This window comes from Rhincodon typus, chromosome 1 (genome assembly GCF_021869965.1).
Source record: "Rhincodon typus isolate 14 chromosome 1, sRhiTyp1.1, whole genome shotgun sequence".
NCBI lineage: Eukaryota > Metazoa > Chordata > Chondrichthyes > Orectolobiformes > Rhincodontidae > Rhincodon > Rhincodon typus.
Window position 1 is genome coordinate 145,379,864 of NC_063332.1, and position 23,049 is coordinate 145,402,912.

The 23,049-nt window shown below is 41.3% G+C and overlaps 2 protein-coding genes across 2 annotated transcripts in view; one reads left to right on the forward strand and one right to left on the reverse strand.

The window, feature by feature from the left end:
* Positions 1 to 855: 855 nt before the first annotated feature.
* bbs12 (Bardet-Biedl syndrome 12) lies at positions 856 to 19,053 on the reverse strand. The gene is made up of 2 exons (XM_020516637.2): positions 18,767 to 19,053; positions 856 to 4,801 (listed from the first exon to the last, which is right to left on the reverse strand). Exons 1-2 carry the CDS (start codon positions 18,791 to 18,793, stop codon positions 2,672 to 2,674), a joined length of 2,157 nt encoding a protein of 718 aa, XP_020372226.1. The 5' UTR covers positions 18,794 to 19,053; the 3' UTR covers positions 856 to 2,671.
* Positions 19,054 to 19,193: 140 nt separating this feature from the next.
* Positions 19,194 to 23,049, forward strand: part of cetn4 (centrin 4) — a 24,671-nt gene continuing 20,815 nt past the window's right edge. The window contains exon 1 of the mRNA XM_020516638.2: positions 19,194 to 19,355. Within this exon, the coding sequence (XP_020372227.2) occupies positions 19,353 to 19,355 (3 nt within the window). The 5' untranslated portion in view covers positions 19,194 to 19,352. The remainder of the gene's footprint in view (positions 19,356 to 23,049) is intronic.

The window sequence follows — 23,049 nt, forward strand, 5'->3', positions numbered from 1 at the left end:
CAGACAGTGAGAAACAATTCCTACTGGAGGAAGAATTGAGAACAGGAGGGTGCAGACTTCAAGTAATTCAGAAAAGAAGTTTGGGTTGACACGAGAAAAAAAAACATTTTTATGCAGCCCAAGGGGCTGTTGGAATAAGGTCAACTGAAGCATTCAAAAGGAATTTGGATTATCACCTAAAAAAAAATTCTAGAGCTAAAAAGATGGAGGCAGTGACAATCAGTGAATTGCTGCTTTAGGGGCTGGATGTCGGTCTCTGAAATAGCATTGGATCAGATTATTGTTGAATCCTGGAGATGGTCATGCTCCAAAGAGTTCTTACCCAAAATAAAACGTGGGATCTTAGTTACGTTTTAAAGCCACAATTTCCATTTTAAATAATATTCCTGCCTGAAACAACTTAACACTTTGACATCCCCAGAGGTTTTAAAATGGCATTGACTGCATAATGTGTCAACAACACAGATGGAGATTGACACTCACATCTTCTTCACAGGCTCAATGTCAGTTTTCAGATGATTACAAATCTGGGAAGTACATTGTACTGCTTTTCCAAAGGATTTGAGGAACATTGATATAAGAGGAATTTAAAGTACTTAATGTACTAATAAAATTTAGAAGGATGACTGGTGGTCTAATTGAAACATATAAGATTCTGAAAGGGCTCGGCAGGGTGGATGCTATGAGGTGATTTCCTCTAGTTGTACAGTCTAGAATCAGTGGAGTACAGGCTTTGGGTAGCTATTAGGAATGAAAAGGAATTTTTTCACTTTGTGGGTTACAAATCTCCGGAATTCTCTATTTCTGGATCTTAAGAGAATCTAAAGAAATGAGGATTAGGCAGAAAACTGGGTGTCATAGATCAGCTACAATTTTATTGTTCAGCTCAACAGGTTACAGGGTCTGTATAACCCACTCCTAGTTCTTTTGTTTGAAAGAAGTATTATATCAATTGAAATTATTGTAGAGTGTATTGTACACATTGATAAGATAGATAACAAGTAGCATTATGAACATTTTAACATTAGAATTCTGTGTGTGTATGACAAAAAAGTAAATCTTTTAGGTTTGTGGTGTAATTTAGTTTCATTCTTCTTAATCACAGAAATCAAAGACTAATTTCCTGCCTATCGCAATTTCGCACTAAAGAGCTTATCTACGATTACCAAACCAAAGCAATTATAAAAACAATATTATATTCTTTTGCATAACACATTCATTTTCCAACTATATGACAGCTGTGGAAAAGTGGGCTTTCATATATACAAAGTAATTTTCTCATCCAAGTATATTATTCCATCCAGAACTAGGAAGGGAAGTAATCTTTTCAAAAGTCAGATTAAAATGTCAGTTTGTGGTCATCTGTACTGGTAAATAAATCTGTTAAATAAAGCAAGTTTATTTAATGTTCATTGTTGTATTTTGAAAAAAAAGCAAAATGTTACAGGGTTCAATTTCCTGTTGTTCTTGAATCTTCTATATGATGTAATAAATCACTCAATGATGTAGTGTCTATTTCCTTTAAGGTAACTCCATCATAGGAATATTCAAATCTTTGGCCAGAATCCTCTGTACATAGATGATAAAGGGTCAGCAGCATTTCTGGGATCTGATTCCACTTCAGTGAGATGTATGCTAACTTGAAGAGTTTTCCAGGAGATAGATAATTAAGAGGACACCTCCACCATCTAATTCAGGATGTCAAATGAAGTTCAGAGGCTGGAGCACACGATATCTTGGCAACTACCGTCCCCTCACCCCAAACAGAACTCACTTCTATTGTGAAGACTGTAGGGACATTTCTGTTGTTAAGGGCCAGATAGGTGGAGGAGCAGGGATGTACTGCACCCAAAAGTGCTCATGAAACAAATTTAAGGTTGGCTGCATATGGCAATTAGAGATATCCAATTCAACAATTTTATTAGTCAATGGCAAGACTGTGATATGGACAGATACCAGCTTTGCCATTTGATGCCAGTGAGCTCCTCAGTAGCCTAATACGTCATGGGATTCTAACCTTTGAAACCATCTCCTCACTTGACAAGAACAAACACAATCAAGATAATTGCCTTTGTGATCATCATAATTAGAGTACCACTGGAGTCCATCTCCAGCAAAGATGTGCAGAGCACACAAGAGTACCTAATGTGACTTGCAACTGTATAGATTACTACACAGCCTGCACCACTTTGTAACCCAGTTTCCAAAGCAGCAGGAAGATACTGATCGGTGTGTGACATTTAACATTAGAAAATATTTATATTGGCCATTATAATCAACCTATTTAGAGATGTTATTACACACCTCTACAGTGGATGGAACGTGAACCCGAGCCTCATGGGACACTAACACTGCACTTATTAGTTAATATACCACACATTGCAAATGAATTCCAGCTGTCCAAATTTTTATTGTACCAGTTTGCTAATCTGTGTTCTACAACAAGAAATAGAGGTAGTGGCGATCCAACAACAAGACCTTCTGCAGTAAATTTAGAGGGACCAAAACCTCCTGTAATGGCCTGAGCACCTCTGGTGGCAACTATAAACACTGGCTGTCATTAGCATCTTGCTGTCCACATTCATGACCAGGCTAAGGTTTCAATCTGTTTGTACGCATATGCCTTTCTTCTATATTGCTAACTGCATACTTGCTGAGCTTGTGATTTATGTTATAGGAATGTTCTTTCTCTTAATTGGTCTTCATTAACTGTATAGGCTTCAGCTTTGGTGCCAGTGATAATTTCAGCATCTGCTCGCAGTACCAGTAACACTAAATTCAAAGCCCTTCGCCAAGCTTCTAGCTTGACTGTTACATTGTCATAGACCTCATAATCAAAGCAGTCATCGCTCACACTGCTACAGGAAGTTCTGCATGGTATACCAACTTTCTCAAAGTGCTCTGATAACTCTGAAATGATAGGAAGTATTCCATCACTTTTGTGAAGGCACTTCTGCACTTCTGACAAAGCATCTAGTGGTGTTTCGTACATGCCAGTATTAAACATGGCAGTCACAAGATACTCAGTCAAGCCATCAGCCAAGGCTTGCAAGACTTGTGATTTGAACAATAATGCAGTTTCTGCAAACCATGAAGAATGATGAGTTCCAATGCAACTTGTTTCATTAATTCCAGGGTTGCAAGGAGAGTTTTTAAATATTTGTTGCTTTAGATGGCAGAGGCAGGCAAGTTCAGTGGCCCCTGCACCAGGAAAGATTCGTCTTTCACTAAGGGTATGTTTCAGACGGTATGCACAAGTCCAGAATTGGTCCACTAATGTCTGCAGCTTACAGCTTAAGGGGCTACAAAGCACTACTGTGATCACAGCGGTTTTACATGTATTTATCTGAACAGCAAATGTTTCTCCTAAATTTGGTACATTTCCATGTCCCATTTTCCAGAAACTTAGATGTGCTCCAGTTCCCACGCAATTCTCTTTTACTTGTGTAATATAAGTTACATGGATACCTTCCATAGCTTCTGCAAATCTTTGAAATACAGGTTCTTTAACTTCTTGAATAACTAAAATCTTTTCTTGTAGGCACTTATTCATTAAATGTGGAGATGTTAGTCCTTTTACCAGAATCAAATTAATGCGAAATTTATGAAGTATATCCATTGTTGAACATAACCATTCTTCTTCAAAGTTTTTGGAAATGTCCTCAATAGTTTGAGTGACCACTTTTACACCTGAAATTCTGTTGAATCCTGGATGATGGTACTTAACTGTCAAATCTCCACTTATAAATATAGTATGGAGAGGCAAAGTTGCCAAATCCTGGACAATTTTAGACTGATCGTCTGAAATTAATGTGACAAAACCAGGACTAACACAGGACTCATGCTCAGGTGGTCCCGGCAAGAAACATGTAACCAATTTACCAACGTCAAATTCTGGGAGAGTTCTGCTCTTAATATTTTCTTGCAAAATACTTTGAGTCTGAATTTTGTAAGCATCTATTGCTAACTTCATCATCCTATGGTTTCCATGGCTCAGTGATAAAGCCAGAGCTGTAAAGCTAGCAGAATCAGCTGGAGTGGAAGATGAATCCTCTTGAATACTATTTGACAAATCCGGCAACGCTTCTTCTTGTCTGTTTATATTTGAATTCACAAAGTGTCGGCTCATATTTGTTCTTGCTTTTGCTTGGTTGCATGTATAACTTGGGTGACTTTGGTCCGAAGAGGCATGAGTAATTGTATTACTTGAAAAAGACAACATAGAGGAGCCATTCTCATTGCTAATGCTGTAGTTGTTTCTGCAATTCATTTTTATTGATATATTTGACTGTAAGTGAGCATGTTCCTTTACAACTGATTGCATTTCATTTGTCAGATGAGTGGGAAAGCTAGTTAAAAGACACGATAATCTCTCAGCTTTATTCGTTCGTGAGTTTTCCAAAATGCTGTCTATGGATATCTGATGCGATATTAGTACCTCAAAGCAATGTTCTAGTCCTTCATACATCTCAGATACGATGGTAGGAATGGGAATCCCTTGCTTTATACAATTCAAAACCGCTTTACTCCATGCTCCAGTAAGGAACAGGAGAGTGGAGGTTCCAGTTTTGTACTGTTTATGGTGTGCTTGTACTGCTTCATTCAACAACTGTCCTACCGGACAATCCAACTGCAGATTCTCCAGAAGTCTGAAGGCAGAGCAAATCACAATAGTTTCACTAGTGTCGTCACCTACAATGAACTTGTAGTACTTTATTGGGCCAAGCAATGAACTTCCTGATGCAGCCACTGCAGAGATCTGTTCCAGGCCTAGGTGAGATTTACGATTTAATAAGTTGCACTGTATTCCAACAGACCATAAAGAAAAGAGAAAATCAAAAATACAATCAGAGAGTCAGAATTTTGTCAATTTAATCCTTTTCCTCACCCTCTGTTCAATGAAATCGTGGAAATGTGTATCATGTGTGTCTTTGCTGTTGTGATATCAATACACTGTAAGAATGATTACAGTACAAAGTCTTGGCGATTTAAAATGTCAGCAATGATTCATAAAGACAAATAAAGTTGTCTGTACGGCAAAGTACAGAGCATTCAAAACAAAGTTTGGGAAACTGAAGCAATGATTTTTTAGCAAAGACCCGAACATAGTTAGCTGAATAGTGGATAAATAAAGAATAAGACAGATATAAATATAGTCAAGCAATTTAAAACATTGATCAAAGATCGATATGGGAAGAATGACTTTCAGTGCATGGGGACCGGCACACCACTGAGGTAGAAGGAAGCTGTTCCAGTCAGACCAGCTTCATGTGAAACATGCGGGTACCTGTGTCCTGCTTAATTAAATAACTAGAGCTGTGGAGACAGCTTTAACCTGGTTGGAAGGGACAGGAGAGGACTAGGGAGGGGAAGCATACATAGAATCGTAGAACCTGCCCCACAGCCCACTGAGTCTGCACCATCCCTTTAAAGAATATCCTACCCAGATCCAGCACCCCACCATATCCCATAACCCCAAATTTCCCATAACCATCTAGCCTGCATATCTCTAGACACTATGGGCAATTTAGCATGGCCAATCCACTAACCTGCACATCTCTAGACTGTGGGAGGAAACCGGAGCACCTGGAGGAAACCTACGCAGACACGGGGAGACGTGCAAACTCCACTCAAACAGTCACCCAAGGGTGGAATTGAACCCAGGTCCCTGGTGTTGTGAGGCAACAGTGCTGCCACTGAGCCACAGTGCTGCCCTAATGACACAAAAATAGGTGAAAGGGCAGCTGTTGAGGATGACACTACAAGTTTACAGAGGATATGGGCATATTAAGTGAGTGAGCAAAAACTTGGCAGATGGAATATCATGTGGGAAAATGTATGGTTAGCACATTGGCAGGAAGAATAGAAAACCCGAACCTGAACTTCAACATTAAGAAAGCCAGCATCCAAATTCACCTGGTAAAAGGGAAGGCAAATGGTTTACTGGACTTTTATTTCAAAGGGAATGGAATATAAAAAGGGAGGTCTTGCTAAAACTATACAGGCACAAGTTAGACACATATCTGGAATACTGTGAACAGTTTTGGTCATAGAGTCATACAGCAGGGAAATAGCCCCTTAAGTCCAACTTGTTCACGCTGACTAAGTTTCCCAAACTAAACTAGTCCCACTTGCCTGTGTTTAGCCCTTATCCCTCTAAACCTTTCCCAATCATGTACTGTCCAAATGTCTTTTAAATGTTGTACCTGCATCCACCAGTTCCTCTGGCAGTTCATTCCACATACAAACCACCCTTGGTGTGAAAAAATTGCCCCTTAGGTCCCTTTTAAATCTTTCTCCTCTCACCCTAAAAATGTGCCCTCCAGTTTTGAACAGCCCCACCCTAGGGAAAAGGCCTTTGCTATTACGTTAGAACATAAGAAATAGGAGGAGGAGTAAGCCATCTGGCCCATCAGGCCCGCTCCACAATTCAATAAGATCATGGCTGATCTTTTCATGGATTCAGCTCCACTCACTCACTCACCCACCCACCCACTCACTATAACCTTTAATTCCTTTGCTCTCCAAAAATCTATCTTTGCCTTAAAAACATTGAACAAGGTAGCCTCAACTGCTTCACTGGGCAGGAAGTTCCACAGATTCACAACCCTTTGGGTGAAGAAATACCTTCTCAACTCAGTCTTAAATCTGCTCTCGCTTATTTTGAGGCTATGTGCCCTAGTTCTAGTTTCACCCACCAGTGGAAACAACCTTCCTGCTTCTATCTGATCTACTCCCTTCATAATTTTATATGTTCCTATAATATACCCACTGATTCTTCTAAATTTCAAAGAGTATTGTCTCAGTCTACTCAATCTCTTCTCATAAGCCAACCCTCTCAACTCCAGAATCAACCTAGTGAACCTCTCGGCACCCCCTCCAATGCCAGTATATCCTTTCTCAAATAACGAAATCAAAACTCTACACAGTAGTCCAGGTGTGACCTCACCAGCACCCTATACAGCTGTCGCATAAGCTCCCTATTTTTCAACTCTATCCCTGTAGCAATGTAGGACAATATTCCATTTGCCTTCTTAATTACCTGCTGCACCTGCAAAACAACTTTTTGTGATTCATGCACAAGGACACCCAGGTTTGTCTGCACAGCAGCAGGCCGCAAATTTGTCACCATTGAGAAGAACGAGTTTCAGTTTGTCACCATTTAATTAATAGCCCATTTTACTATTATTCCTGTCAAAATAGATGACCTAATGTTCACCAACACTGTACACTATCAGCTAGACCCTTACCCACTCACAACCTATCTATATCCCTCTGCAGACATTTTGTGTCCTCTACCACTCATTTTAGTGTCATCTGTGAACTTTGATACACCATACTCGGTCCCCAACTCTAAATCATCTATGCAACTTGTAAACAATAGCAGTTCCAACACTGATTCCTAAGACACACCACCAGCCACTAATCGTTAACCAGAAAAATATCTATTTATGCTCACTCCTTGTTTTCTATCAGTTAACCAATCTTCTATCCATGCTAATACATTACCTGTAATGCTGCGCACCTTTATCTCATTTGCCTTATCTGTGCCTCTCTTGATTTTATAAACCTCTATAAGGTCACCCCTCAACCTCCTATGCTCCAGTGAAAAAAGTTCTAGCTTATCCAGCCTCTCCCTATAATTCAAACCCTCCAGTTCTGGCAACATCCTGGTAAATCTTTTCCGAATCTCTCCAATTTAATAATATCCTTTCTATAGCAGGACAACCAGAACTGTACACAATACTCGAAGTGGCCTCACCAACACCTTATACAACCTCAACATGACTCAACTCTTTTACTCAATGGTCTGAACAATGAAGGTAAGCATGCTAAATGCCTTTTTAACCACCCTGCCTACCTGTGCTGCAACTTTCAAAAAACTATGTATCTGAACCCTTAGGTTTCTCTATTCAACAACATTTTAGCAGATTCACCAAGTTGATTCTGGGTATGACGTGATTTTTTTTTATGAGTAGAGATTGAGTAAGTTGGACTTCCATTCATTGTAGTTTAGAAGAATGAGAGGAGATGTTATTGAGCCATGCCAAGATTATTAGGGGGTTTGATGGGGTAGATGCTGAGAGTATGTCTACCTTTGTGGTACAGTCTAGAACCAGAGGGCATAAACTCAAGTGTCAGGGGCCACCTACTTAAAACAAAGAATCCCAGAGTCAATCTGATAGTCAATACCACAGAGGGCTATTTTAGGCTGGGTCGTTAAGTATATTCAAGGCTGAGATAGACAGTTTTTTTAAAATCAGCAACGGAATCAAGGTAAGGCAGGAAAATGGAACAGAGGATTATCAGATTGGTCATGATCTCATTTAATAGAGGAGTGCTACTTCTGCGTCTTATGGTGGACAGTTAAATATTGAAAGATATGACCTACTAAAATAAAGGTCAGCAGAAAAAAAAAGAAAGAGGTTAGAGTACTGGAGATAAAGACAAGACAGAGTACAGGAATGATAGCTTAGACAGGCTGCTTAGTGGCATGGTGTAAGGAAAACAATCACTCCCTCAATGTCAGCAAAATGGAGGAGGTGGTCATAGACTTCAGGACGTGGAGTGGAGAACACACTCTGTCTGTATCAATGATGCTGAGGTGGAGATGGTCGAGAGCTTCAAGTTCCTAGGAATAAATACCACCAAAGATCTTTCCTGGTCCATCCACGTCAAAGCTACAGACAAGAAAGCACACCAAAGCCTCTACTTTCTCAGAAGGTTAAAGAAATTCTGCATGTCCACAATGACTCTTACCAATTTTTATAGATGCATCACAGCTTGGTATGGCAACTGCTCTGCCCAAGACCGCAAGAAATTACAGAGTTGTGAATGCAGCCCTGTTCATCACAAAAACCAGCCTTCCTTCCATTGACTGCATCTAAATTTCCTGCTACCTCAGAAAAACAGCCAATATAATCAAAGGCTTCTCCATCCCAGTTATACTCTCTACTACCCTCTTCCAATGGGCAGAAGATACAAAAGTTTGAAAACACGCACCAACATATTCAAGTACAGCTTTTTCACCACTGTTATCAGACTTTTGAATGGACCTCTCATATATTAGAGTTAATCTTTCCCTGCATTTTCTCTAGCTGTAACACTGTATTCTGTATTCCGTTCTATTACCCTGATGTACTTATGTAAGGGACGATTTGTCTGGGTAGCACGTAAAACAATGCTCCAAATCAAAATAAGACTTAGACAAACTAGCATCAAGGTAGAAAGATTCCACATTGATGGAGATGAAAAATGAGAAGAGATCCATTACATTATTGAGGGTATTCTACAGTCAACCAACCAGTGGGAGAAGAAACATGCAAGGAAATCTATGAAGTGAGCAAGAGACATAGAATAATAATCATATGGGATCATATATAACTCCCCACAAATGGGAAGAACAGGTAGGAAAAGCGGACAGTAAATGGAAGTTTAAACAGTGTACAGCACTCCCTTCTTACGCAGTGTGTAAGAAGTCCAACAACTGGGAAGTAAACCAGAGTTGGTAAGAGTAGCAAATGTAAGGGAAATACTTGGCACAATAATGATGACAAAATTATAAGGTTTAAGACAGAAGAGTAAAAAAGGCATAAATACACTTGAGATAACCAAAGCAATATAAAATATATTATAAAATAGCAGTGGGGAAAAAGGTTGAAAAGTTCAGCAGAAACATCATTCAGTAAAATGCAAGAATTAGCCAATAATGAGATGTGAGAGATGAATAAGGAAAGGTGGACAAAATTAAAACTTAAGTATTATAAGTGTGTATGCTGTAAGGATAAGATGACAAAAGGGAATATAACTATAAGATAGAGGAGCAGAATTAGGTCATTCAGCCCATTAAATCTGCTTGACCATTCAATTACGGCTGATATGTTTCTCAACTATATTTCCTGCCCTCTCACCGTAACCCTTGATCCCCTTTCTAATCTAGAACCTACTTAGCTTTGTCTTGAAGATACTCAATGACTTGGTCTCCACAGCTCCCTTCAGCAATGAGTACCAAAAACTCACCACTCTGGCTGAAGAAATTTCTTTTCATCTCAGTTCTAAAGGGTTATCGCTTCATTCTGAGGCCGTGTCCTTGAGTCCTAGTCTCTCCTACTAGTGGAAACATCTTCTCCGTGTTCACTCTATCCAGATCTCTCAGTATTCTGTAAATGTCAATGAGATATCCCACTCCCAGATCGTTCTAAACTCCATAGAGTACAGACCCCAGGTCCACAACCGCTCCTTGTGTGACATGCCTTCATTCCTGGAATCCTTCTCGTGAACCTCCTCTGGATCCCTCCAAGGCCAGCACATCCTTCCTTAGACATGGGGCTCAAAACTGCTCACAATATTCCAAATGCAGTCTGACCAGAACCTTGTACAGCCTCAGCATTATATCCCTGCTTTTGTAATCTACCCCTCTTGAAATTAATGCTAACATTGCATTTGCCTTCCTAACAGCTAAATGAAGCTGAATGTAAACCTTACAAGAATCCTGAACTAGAAATCCCAAGTCCTTTTGTGTTTCAGATTTCTGAAGCCTTTCCCCATCTAGAAAATAGTGTACACCTCTATTTTTCCTACTAAAGTGGATAACCTCACACTTTCCCACACTGGATTCCATCTGCCACTTCTTTGCCCATTTTCTTAGCCTTTCCCACTTCCTTAACACTACCTGTCCCTCCACTGACCTTTGCGTCATCAGCAAACTTTGCAACAATACCCTCAGCTCCTTCATCCAGATTGTTAACGTATAATCTGAATAGTTGTGGTCTCAACACAGGTCCCTGCAGATCTCCACTCGCTGTCATCCCGAAAAATACCCCTCTAGCCTACTCTGTGCCTTCTGCCAGTCAACAAATCCTCTATCCATGCCAGTTCCTTGTCCCTAACACCACTGAAGCCTCCTGTGCAGCACATTGTCAAAGGCCTTTTGGAAATCCAAATAGATCATGTCCACTGACTCTCCTTTGTCTAACTTGCTTGTTACCTCCTCAAAAGAACTCTAACAGATTTCTCAGGCATGACCTCCCTTGATGAAGTTGACTCAGCTCTATTTTACCATGCTCTTCCAGGTGCTCCACAATCTCATTTTTATTAATGGGCTCTAAAATTTTACCAATGACCAAGGTCAGGCTAACCAGCCTATAATTTCACATCTTCTGCCTCTCTCCCTCCTTAAACAAGGGTATTATATTAGCCATTTTCCAGTCCTCTAGGACCCTCCCTGACTCTAGTGATTACTGAAAGATGACCACTAATGCTTCGACAATCTCCTTAGCTATCTTCTTCAGAATTCTGGGGTGTAGCTCATCTGGTCCAGGTAATTTATCCAACTTTAGACCTTTCAGCTTCCCAATAACTTCTCATAACGATGGGGCCACTACACTTACCTCTGGAAGGGAAAGATTTAAAACGGACGTAAGAGGCAACTTTTTTTGCACAGAGGGTGGAATGAGCTGCTAGACAAACTGGTGAATGCTGGTACAATCACAACATTTAAAAGATATCTGGATAGGTATATGAATAGGAAGGGTTTAGACGGATATGGGCTAAATGATGGCAAATGGGATTAGATTAATTTAGGACATTTGGTCGGCATGGACAAGTTGGACTGAAGGGTCTGTTTCTGTGCTGTAAATCTCTATGACTCTACGTGGTCCAATGTCCACTCTTGCCTCTCTTTTACCTCTACATATCGGAAAGAACCATTTTATATTACTAGCTAGCTTACTCTCATATTTCAACTTTTAACTCCCTTATTGCTTTTTTAAGTTGTCCTCTGCTAGTTTTTAAAAAGCTTTCCAATCCTCTGGCTTCCCACTAATCTTCATCATATTGTATGCGTTTTGTTTTGCTTTAATGCTATCTCTGTGTTTCCTCAACAACCATGGTTGTCTGTACTCCCTTCGTACGTTTGTTCTTCCTTGGAATGAATTTCTGCTGAGCCCTCTGATTTATCCCTGGAAACTCCTGCCATTGCTGACCCATCATTTTCCTTGCTCGGCTCCCCTTCCAATCAACTCTGGCTAGGTTTCCTTATGTGTTTGTAGTTACCTTTACTCAACAGTAATACTGTTACATCTGATTTCATCTTTTCCCTCTCAAACTGCAGGGTGATTTCTATCATGCTATGCTCACTGACCCCTAAGGGTTCCTTTATCTTAAGCTTTCCAATCAAGTTTACCTCTTTACACATCACCAAATTCAGAATTGCCAGTTCCCTATTAGGTTCTACCGCAAGGTGCTCCAAAAAAAAAATTTCGTAGACATTCCACAAATTTCTTTTCTTGGGATCTGCTGCCAACCTCATTTTCCTTATCTACCCGCATATTGAAGTCCCCCATGATTATTGTAATAGCATTTTTCTTAAATGCCTCCATCTATCTCCTGATTTATTTTCTGCTTCAAATCCTGACTACTGCTAGTGGGTATATACATAACACCCATCAGGGTCTTTTTCCTTCGCACTTCCTCAATTCTACACTTAGATTCTACCCCTTCTGACCCTATATCGTTCTGTCAATTTAATTTCGTTTCTCACTGACAAGATGATCCGACTCCCCCAACTCGCACATCTACCCTGCGAGAAGATGCTTGTCCTTAGATATTTAGATCCCAGCCCTGATCCCCTTGTAGCCATGTCTCTGGGAGGCCCACAATATTGTATTAGCCAATTTCAATCTGTGCCTCAAGTTAAATTACCATTCTTTGTTTACTGCAGACATTTAAGTACAACATCCTCAGTCCTTTGTTGACTGTCCCCCTTCTCATTGTCCCTTTCCCTTGTCCCCTATCTGCTATGCCTGAAGTTAGATTACCGACCCTTTCCACACTCTGTGTCCTCTTATTTGTTCTGAAAACTTTAATAATCTCTCCTGAGTCTAAACAATTAGGAATGCAAACGAAAGCCCTCTGTCCTCTGATGACTGTCCTCAAGAGTTGCCAAGTAAACCGCCACCCTGCCAAGACAGTGACTGTCGCTTGGGAAGTGTACTTGTGGACAGCAGACTGTAAATCTTGCTGATGTCATCAGCAAGTCCATGTGAGCGATCAGAGATGAGGAACTTCAGGGATGTGGCAACCTTGAGGTCCACTGGCATTGCATGCCCACCTGGCCAAATGGGAACAAGGTCTTGCTCCAAGAGGCCGCAGATGTCAACAGTGATCTGCTGAGAAGGCCTGAGTCTTCTGTTGCTCTTTTTAAGTAAATTGACATGCTATCTATAAAGCCAATGTTGGCAGCAATGCCTCCTTCAATGTGATACTTTGCCAATCCCCTTGTCTTGTTAGGTGGAACATGTTTGAGAATCATAAAAAAGAGCAGGAGTAGGTAATTTGATATCTCGAGCCTGCCTTGCTATTCTGTAAAATTGTGGTTGATTCATTTTGTTTGACTGCACCTCAGAAACATCGATTTCCCCATAAATCTGTTTAACTCAGCTTTGAATACATTCAATGACATAGCCTTTGCTGCTCTTTGGACAGCTGAATTTAAAAAACCGAATGATGCTGTGGTGGAAGAAATTTCTCCTTGTCTCAGCCTTAAATGGAAGTTTTTTTAAACCGTGACCTTTATTTCTAGATTCCCCCAAAAGAGGGAAATATCTTCCCAGCATTTACCCTCTTATTCAAGAGATCACCTCTCATTCTTCTGAACTCCAATGAGTACAAGCTCAATATGCTTAACCTTTTCCCAAAAAAAAACCCTTCATCTCAGGATGCACCTTCTCTGAGCCTTAGCACAACTTGCTCACTTTATCTCAATCTCTGTTGCAATAAAGGCCAATCACATTTCTACTTACTTACTGTATATTCATGCCAACATTTTGAGATTCATGTATAAGGGCACCCAGATCCTCTGCAGCATTTTGCAGTGAACCTCCACTAAATGCTCTGCTTTTCTGTTCTTTCAGCCAAAGTGGGCAGCCTGACATTTTTCCACATTACATTTCATTTGCCATTTTTTCTCTTACTCACTAATCCTATTGTATACTCCTTTGCAGGCTCTTTGCATCTTCCTCATATCTCTCTTTCCTACCATCTTTGTACTGTCAGCACATTTGGCTACAATAATCAGTCTTTTCTTCCATGCTATCAGTACATCATTATAAATAGTTGAGGTCCTGCATTGAACCCTAACGCATTCACCAATTAGTTTGCCAAGTTCAAAGTGACTCATTTATCCTTATTTTGTTTTCTGTTGGTTGGCCAATCTCCTATCCACACACTAACATCACCCTAACACCATATGCTCTTATCTTGTGTAATAATTTTATGTATGGCACCCCTATTAAATGCCTTTTAGAAAATCAAATACACTATATCTACTGACTCCCCTTTTCTGTGTTTTACATCCTCTAAGAGTGTTGGGCTCTCAATAATCTAAATCAATGATTTAAATGAAGGATACCACATGAATGGTTGCTATGGTTGTGCTGTATCATATTCATTTATTTTTATTTGTGCTATCAGATAAAGAGCCTTTACTTCTGTCTCTTTGCCACTTATCCCAACTGACCTTATTTGCTGGGCCATTCTTACGTTTGTACACTCCATCCTTTCCTGCCACACTCTGGTTATCGTTGATGTATTTCCATCATGCAATCAAGACATTTGTCTTGTTCGTTCTCTTTATCTTTTCGAATCTTTCCCTCATGTAAGCCCCACCCCAAATTTTTGAAAGTCTTTTCTACAGCTCCACTTATACAATTTGCCAGGACAGCAGCCTCAGTGAAAACTGATCCAATGGTAGAGCTCCCTCTTTCTCCAGTACTGGTGCCAGAGTCCCACAAATGAAATTTATTTATTCTAAGCTTGCGTTCAATTCTCTTATCTGAAATTGCCTTGTTATAATTTGCTTCTGTACACCTGGTGATTTTGCCCACTGCTGCTGCCCTTCTTGTTTTTTAACAAAGGTCCCAAGCTAGAGCTCCACAAACTGGTGCCATATTGCAAAAAAAAACTGACAGCAGGAAATACAGATCAAAGTAAAAAAAAATCCAAGTGTGATGAAATCACTTCCAAAGAGTTAGACCCCTATAAAGCAGTGAAAAGTCACTCTCCGAACAAGTCCTGGAAGCATAATCCTTAAACAGAGGTAAGCATTTCACTGTGTTGTTTCAGTGTTTTAAAGGGTTTACAGTCTGTCAGTTTCACAGAATGATGAATCACCTCCCAGGCTCTCATGTTGTTAACATTGACAAACTTCAAACATCCCCGGAAGTCCATGCACTATTTGTAGAAGTCTGTAGTTTTCTCACTGCCAAAGCAAAAACTGACTGGCCTGAAATTGCTGGCCTTATCTTTTAAACCTAAGAATTTGCAATTCTCCAGTCCTTTAGCGCCATCCTGGATCACTCTAGGCCATACATTCTCTCCAGCAATCATCAATGTTCAATAATGCCAGCATACTATTTTCTGAACAACAGCTGTCAGGAATATTTGGTACCCAGTCCTGTCCTTTATATAGCCAGATTTCTGACTTACATTCTTCCACATCTATGTGAGTCTCCAGCCCCCCAATATTCTTTACCACATTGCATGTCTACAGCTACATGCATGGTAAACCTGATTTAGACTTGTTGCATCCTGTCTCTGTCTGACCCATTTGGTACCTAAATATTTATTACTCTAGTACACTGAGTCTCCTAATTCATTGAACACCTTGCTTCCATTCCACAGGACTTAGTTTAAACCCTCCCCAGTTGTACTTACAACACATCTTGGAAAGATAATGGGCCATTCAGATGCAGCCCATCTGACCTGTATAGATTGGACCTCCCCAAAATCAGTTCAAAAGGTTCAACTTCCTGCACATTCTCTCCAGTCATTCATTCACATGCTCTATCCTCCTATTATCCAGGGAAATACCACTCACTTGCCTACATATCTCACATCAACCTAGATGGGGGCAGAGTAATAGGACTGCGTGCAGGCTCTTGCTTGGACCTCATCCCCTACTATCTGCTTTCCTTTTTTTTTTACTTCTGCTTTTTCTTTTCTTTGGCAGGTTAGTTGGCAGCATTGGCACAACAGTGACAGTGGGCCGTGCACAGAATGGCAGCAGCTTCCTGGTGGTCAAAGTGGATGCTGCTCCTCCCAGCGATTGGTGGCGGCAGCAGCAGCAAGGACATCCTCCCTGCATTCGGGGCCAGGGGCAGCTTCTTCAAGATGGCAGCGCCAGCGAGGTGCTATCTCGGAAGAGTGTGTCCGGAACTAGACTCTTGGCATTATGGCAACCTGGCTTGGCAGTGGAGCCAGAGACTCTTGATTGCAGCCGGTCCAGAGAAGGGGGCTCCTGGAGTCGACAAGGTGGCAGCTGCAACGTGATAAGCCTGGAGTGGGGACTCCTGACGTCATCAAGGCAGCAGTGGAGCCACGGACTCCTGGTTGCAGTAGGCCGAGAGCGGGGACTCCTGGCATTGGCAAGGTGGCAGAGCATGGTGCACCCGGAGCAGGGACCTCTGGTGTCATCGAGGCAGCAGCGGAGCCAGGGACTCCTGGTTGCAATCGCCGTACGCCTGGATCGGGGACTCCTGGTTATGAGCGAGGCAGTGACAGCCAGCCACTCCTGGTTATGGGGCGAGTGTGGATTCAACATGGGACTTGGACTCAGTGAGGTGGGCCCAGCAGCAAAGAGATGGCACCTAAAGAGAGGCGACATCTACGTTGATGGGTCCGGCACAGGTGGTGGCAAGGCAGTGGAGGAGGGTAGCGGCACAGGTATCATTGGTGCACTGATTCAGGACTCATGGTGGAGGCACCAGAACGAAGATAGACTCTCTTTCAGATGTATCTTTTGACTCTTTTTATTCCTAAACTATTCAAAATGTGGCAAAGGTTGAAGCTTTTCACGATATTTTGCTGTATTATTCACTGTAAAATGCAAATGACAATAAACCATTCAATTCAATTAAGGGAGATGTTCCAAAATTTTAGCTGTTAGCCCTAATCTTTGGTTATCTAGTGCAGAAAGATGGGGTAAATCTTTTTTAAAAATAGGTCTTCTTTGAGAGCCATTTATTGGTCTGGGATGGACACAGAGTAATCCACCTGTGACCCTAGAACAGTATGAAATAAAAATGGAAATAGAGTTAACAGGCTTGATTTTCAATATTTGGCTGGGAAGTGGGTGGGTGGGATGTTTAGCACAGTTGGCTGGACAGCTCATTTGCAATGTAAAGGGATGCCAACAATATAGGTTCAATTCCTGCACTGACTGAAGTTACCATGAGGATTCTCCTTCTCAACATCTTGTCACCTGAGGCACAGTGACCCTCAGGGTAAACCATCACCAGTCAGCTCTTGCTGTGGTCTGGTAGGACTTAGACACAACCCATAGTACAGATCTTTACCAACACTTTAAAGGACTTTGTACAACTTTACCTTTTATTTGTGGGGCAAGAGGTTGGGTGCTGGCAGGCTTTGAAAAAGTGCTCCCAAATGGAGTTGAAAATTTCTAATGTGTCTTCAAAATGGTTATCTTTATTGGGATTGTGGGGTGGAGGTTGTGAAGTAACATTGAGAAGCATGTTAACAGGCTGAGAGGACTGGTGAGTTGAACAACATTACAAACATGAGATGCTTTATAAGTCTGCCCTCACAACTCAACTACTTTCCACATTGCTGCTTCCTCCACTACACACTGCACCCCACCAGACGAACAACTCACCCAATTCCACCCCCTTCAGACACTCAATCTTGAGCTTCTCTACTTAAACCTCTCACCTGCACTCTCCCATCAGTCCCCCTCAATAAGTGTCACCTCCACTCACTCAACTCTTCTTCTTACTATTCCCACAGGAGCTTTTGCTTCACGCTCCAATCGACGCAGTCCCAGACTTGGGGTCGCCACTCTTTCCCTCACTCAAGCAGGTACCAAACACCGTAGATTTGACAATTTAACCCTCTTGAATGCAGACCGCCAGCCAACATTCCCTACCGTTGAGGAGTCGGTATGTGCGGGTGCCGTGTGTTTGCATAAACACCAAAGATATCAGCGTAGAGGTAAGTGGAAAGTTGCCTCTACGGTATCCCAGTCGCTGTTCGAAATGGTGACCCGGGAAGTCAATGTACAGGACACAATATAAAATTACGGTATATACCCTGGGTCAGTTGGTCATCTTGCAATCCCGATCAAAGATTAAATCCAACATTGCTGCTCAAAGACTTTTACCAGAACACAATAATGATCATATTAACGTGGCCAGGTTTGTTAAACGCTCACGGGGGTCGTAAATTAGGTTTTGTGTTGGGAGTATGATCGGATTGGTGTCTCCTCATGAAGAGACTTGTAGATGGGCTTTCTTCCTCATGACGATGCGTTACTTCCATAGGTCAATTACTGCAGACAGCAGAGCCTCCCACCTCAAGCCGCACCCCCATTTCCTATCTACTAACCTCATCCCGCCCCCTTGACCTGTCCATCCTCCCTAGACTGACCTATCTCCTCCCTACCTCCCCACCTACACTCACCTTTACAGACTCCATCCCCGCCTCTTTGACCAGTCTGTTTCCTCTCCACCTATCTTCTCCTCTATCCATCTCCCACTCTCTCCCTATTTATTTCAGAACCCCCTTCCCCTCCCCCATTTCTGATGAAGGGTCTAGGCCCGAAACGTCAGCCTTCCTGCTCCTATGATGCTGCTTGGCCTGCTGTGTTCATCCCGCTCTACACCTTGTTATGTCAGATTTTCCAGCATCTGCAGTTCCTACTGTCTCTCACCTACACCTTCAGCCAGCTCAGGGTCCGAGCTGCAGACATTACCTGTGAATAGCTGGCCATCTGCTCCATTTCTTGTGCAGCCGCCTCCTGAACCCAGGTAGCTCTCAGAACATAATAAACCGCCTTTTGGACCGAAGTCTCCGTTTTAAACAACGGAAATGACGCATGTAAGCTTTTACTCCTCCAGTTAGTCGTACAAGTGTTAGCCACAAATATGTTTAAATCATTAAATAAAAACTACTACCAAAATATAAGATCTGCACAGTTCTTGGTGTTTAGTGCGTGTCCGCACGCCTGCGGCCTGTTTGAGCGGGTTGCTGCGATACCAAGCGCGCGCTTTCCCCGCCAGCCTTGACGTCGTGGGTCGCGCCCACTCTCGAAGGTCATTGGTTCGGGTGTACGCGTCTTCTCCGCCCCGCCTGACACCGGCTTATGGTTGGTCAGCCGGGGTGCCGGTCCAGGTGACGTCAACGCGCCCACCCCGGTTGTTGACGATTGAGCGTCCATTTGTCTGGGAAACTAAGTGAGGTGTTCGAGAGTTTGTTTACGTTGGAAAGATAAAACGGTCGGTGCAGGATATCAGCTTCGGGTTTTGTTTTATATACAGTTTAACTACTTGCTTCGGACAATGGTAAGTTTTTTTTTGAAATAATTCCCTACTGATTTGATTATTTATTGTGTAATTCACTGAATGATTAATTTTTGCTTTCCTCCACTTTAATAGCTTTATAAAACATATGTGAGAGGTGCCCATTGAGGCTCCTGGTTGAGTTAAATTTTGTCCATCCAGAAGGATATATTGATTCCAATAAGTGGCCCTTCCACTTGTTCTTAGTGTGTAATTGATAATTAAATCTATTGCAAGTTTCGGTTAAGTCGATTCAAAATCAAATTTATCCAATTTTAATAGGCTTTAAAACCTAAATTTACTTTACAGGAAAATAAATTATACTGATAGTTTAAATATTTACAAATCCAAAATAATGGTTATGATTCACTCGATCAAATGGATATGTCAAATTTCAGTCTCTCGAATGATCCCTTCTTTGAAATTTGAGGCCGAAGCGACCATGTGATCTGCACCCCAATTCCAAACTTTCGAATGCTCTGATGTGCAAATTGTCATTTTGAACGAAGCTGCTCTATTACAACTTCAGAAAAACGGCTGTTCTTTTTGCGAACAGCAATTGATATAAGGCATTCTGGTAGATTTGTTATGTAACAGATTATAAATTTTTGGCCTAGTAATCTGGAGAATGTGGCAGTTTCAGAATTTGTAGTTATTAGATACTTTTAAGATTTGGAAATAGATTGCTTATTTGTAAAGAGGCAACTAGCTCATTAATATGGTTTTGGGAAAGAAACCTGCCCTCCCAACAAGGTTTGTATGTCTTTCTCAGCTGTTGTGTTTGGTATCCATCAGCTTTTAGAATTCAGAAAAAAGATTAACTAATCTTCAAAGTAAAGATGAGTACATCTAACCAGAGCAATGTACTGTGTACATGATAAAAACCGAAAGAACTGCGGATGCTGTAAATCAGGAACAAAAACAAAGTTGCTGGAAAAGCCCAGTAGGCCTGGCAGCATCTGTGAAGGAAAAAACAGAGTTAACGTTTTGGGTCACCCGGAAGGGTCACCGGACCCGAAATGTTAACTCTGTTTCTTCCTTCACAGATGCTGCCAGGCCTGCTGGGCTTTTCCAGCTATGATTTGGATTCCTCAGGAAACCTTAAATCAAATCATGCAGAGTAGACAAGACAAAACCCAAGGAGTGAAGAGAACTGAGGGATCAGACGAGTAGTATTTCTCTGAAGTATCCCGGCAAATCACTTAGCTGTTTCAAACAGTTACATAGCAAACTAAGTGCCAAACTAAACTTGACATTAATTCAGAACATTCCAAAGGCATGCCCAGCCTGTCGATTCTAAAAAAAATTACCCTCACTAACATCTGGACACTGGTGCCAGAGTTGGGAGACGACTCCCCTGGATCAGTCACGCCCTCACAGAACAACCAATGTCTTAAACTAATCTACCACAATCCCTGATTATAACTCACCAGAAATTAGCAGACAATGGCTAGTAGCCATTTGAATCTTCAACTGAACCCCACAACTCTATGGCTTTAGATCAAGTATGGGCAAGAAAACCTCCTGTTGATTTCCATCTTCTGCCTTCCCACAGTTCATAAATCAGTACATTAAACAATACTTGGAAGTGCTGCCTAGATGATCCTCCTCAGCTGCTTATTGACATTCCCCCCCCTCATCCCACAATTGATGCTGATATTCATTCAGTTTGATTCAAACCTCAGGAGCAGGTCAGTCAGTGCCTGGAGCATGTTTGTCATATAGTTAGATAATGCTTGATCTGTATGTATTTACCTTCATTGATGACCTTAGTTCATTAATTCTCTATATCTTTATCTTTTTTTGTACTACTCTCTCATGGAAATGTGGAGTCGCTGATTAAGCCAGTATTTATTGGGCATCCCTAATTGTACTGGAGAAGTTGGTGGTATACTGTCTTTTTCAACTACTTTATTCCTTGGGCTGTGGGAACACCCAAAGTGCTGATGGAAAAGTACTTACAGCAAAAGAATTAAACAGTTCCAAGTCAGGATGGTGTGTGACTGGGAAAGGAACTTGCAGGTGATGGTGTTCCCATGTGTCTGCACTTTTTAATGATGATCTCTCAGACTTATGAAATTTTCAATTGACATGGGCTCAATAGGTTTTTGGAGAGAAAATTCCAGATGTCTGCTATCGTTTGTGTATAGAAGTTCATTTTGATATCATTCCTGACTGACTGAATTCTAATTTTTAATTTCAATTCCAAAAAATTGAATGTACTGGATACATCAAAGGCCATGTGCCCCACCTACTTTTCAGTTATGACATTGAAAAACTGTGATACAGAACTGTCTGCACCAATAGGTAAACTGTTCCAGTACAGCTACAACACTTGAATTAACCTGGCAATGCAGAAAGTTATTTCAGGTATGTTCTATCAAAACAAACAGGACAAAGCCAACCCAACTAATTACTCTCCTATCAACCTCCTTCCAATGATCAGAAAAAGTGCTGAGGGAGTTGGCTACAGTACTTTAAAGTGGCATACACTCACCTACAATCTGCTCATTGATAGAACCTCTTAGCTCCAGGTCTCTATCAATTGTTGACTCAAGCTGAATTCTCGACATAAGATGAGTGTATCAGGGGTAACTGCAAGCACTTGATACTCCTATCTCATGTAACCAAGCATTGAGCAATTAGCAGACAGATCTAAGAGAAAAAGCTATTTTGAAACAGTGTTTTCTCTTGGATATTGCTATTTCAGCTAATGGATGTCTGGCATCTCAGTCTTCTTAGAGTAACAATTACCACTTTAATGGTCTAGTTGATTGTTACTTCTTTTACCTTCATTGACACCTGTAGTAAACTTTTTTTTGTTTTCTGGAAGTCATGAATTAATTTTTTTTAACAGAACTTTTTCCATATGACATTGTACAGAACATTGTAGTAATGCATTGTATACAAGTGAATAGGCATGGAAGTGCCATAGTTTGGTGTGGGACACTGAGAGGCCATGGAAATAAGTGATAGGCATTTGGTTAGTATGGTGAATATGAAGGGCCATGGAGGTAGGTGATATAGTTTGGCATAGAGGGCGCATGGGAATATATAAAGGGAAAAGTGCTAGAGTGCTGATTGTTGTATTTTTTAATCAACCTGTTCAGAGATATTATAACACCCCAATGGAGCAGCTAGGACTTGAATTCACACCTCCTGACTCAGATTAAGAAATAGTACCACTGCACCAGAAGACCCCATCTAATTTATGTTTTATTAATTTTAGTACAACGGGGCTGAAGTCCTAGATCACTGATGCGGGCCTTTTAAACAACCTGCCTACACACCTGGCAGGTCCTGTGTTTGCTTCCAAACCCGAATGAGGAATGGCAGGCTCCATTCCAACCGCTCTTGAAATGAAAAGTCTCACTTCTTTTTCAAGCACTCTTTACCAAGGAGGGTGAGCCAAGCGAGGAAATTTTCTGATTTCTGCTGCCTGCCTCATGAATGGAAATCCATCCCAACATTTCATTCAGGGTTTCATCTGAACTTCTAATTTCAGATCTATATTCCAAAGTAATTTTTCTGTACAAGTTTTTCAGATGCCTCTTTGTGATTACATCCCTGGATACGCCTTATTCACCACATCATTTCCCCCCCCCTGCCATTTAATCAATTGGATTAGAGATAGTAGGAACTGCAGATGCTGGAGAATCTGAGATAACAAGGTGTAGAGCTGGATGAACACAGCAGG

What these genes read in the sequence shown, in the direction of transcription:
- bbs12 (XM_020516637.2), bottom strand. Translation starts at nt 18,793, where the DNA reads ATGGAGCAGATGGCCAGCTATTCACAG. An exon ending in AGATGGCCAGCTATTCACAG is followed by an intron (nt 4,802 to 18,766) that starts GTAATGTCTGCA and finishes GTTGGAATACAG; the next exon opens with TGCAACTTATTAAATCGTAA.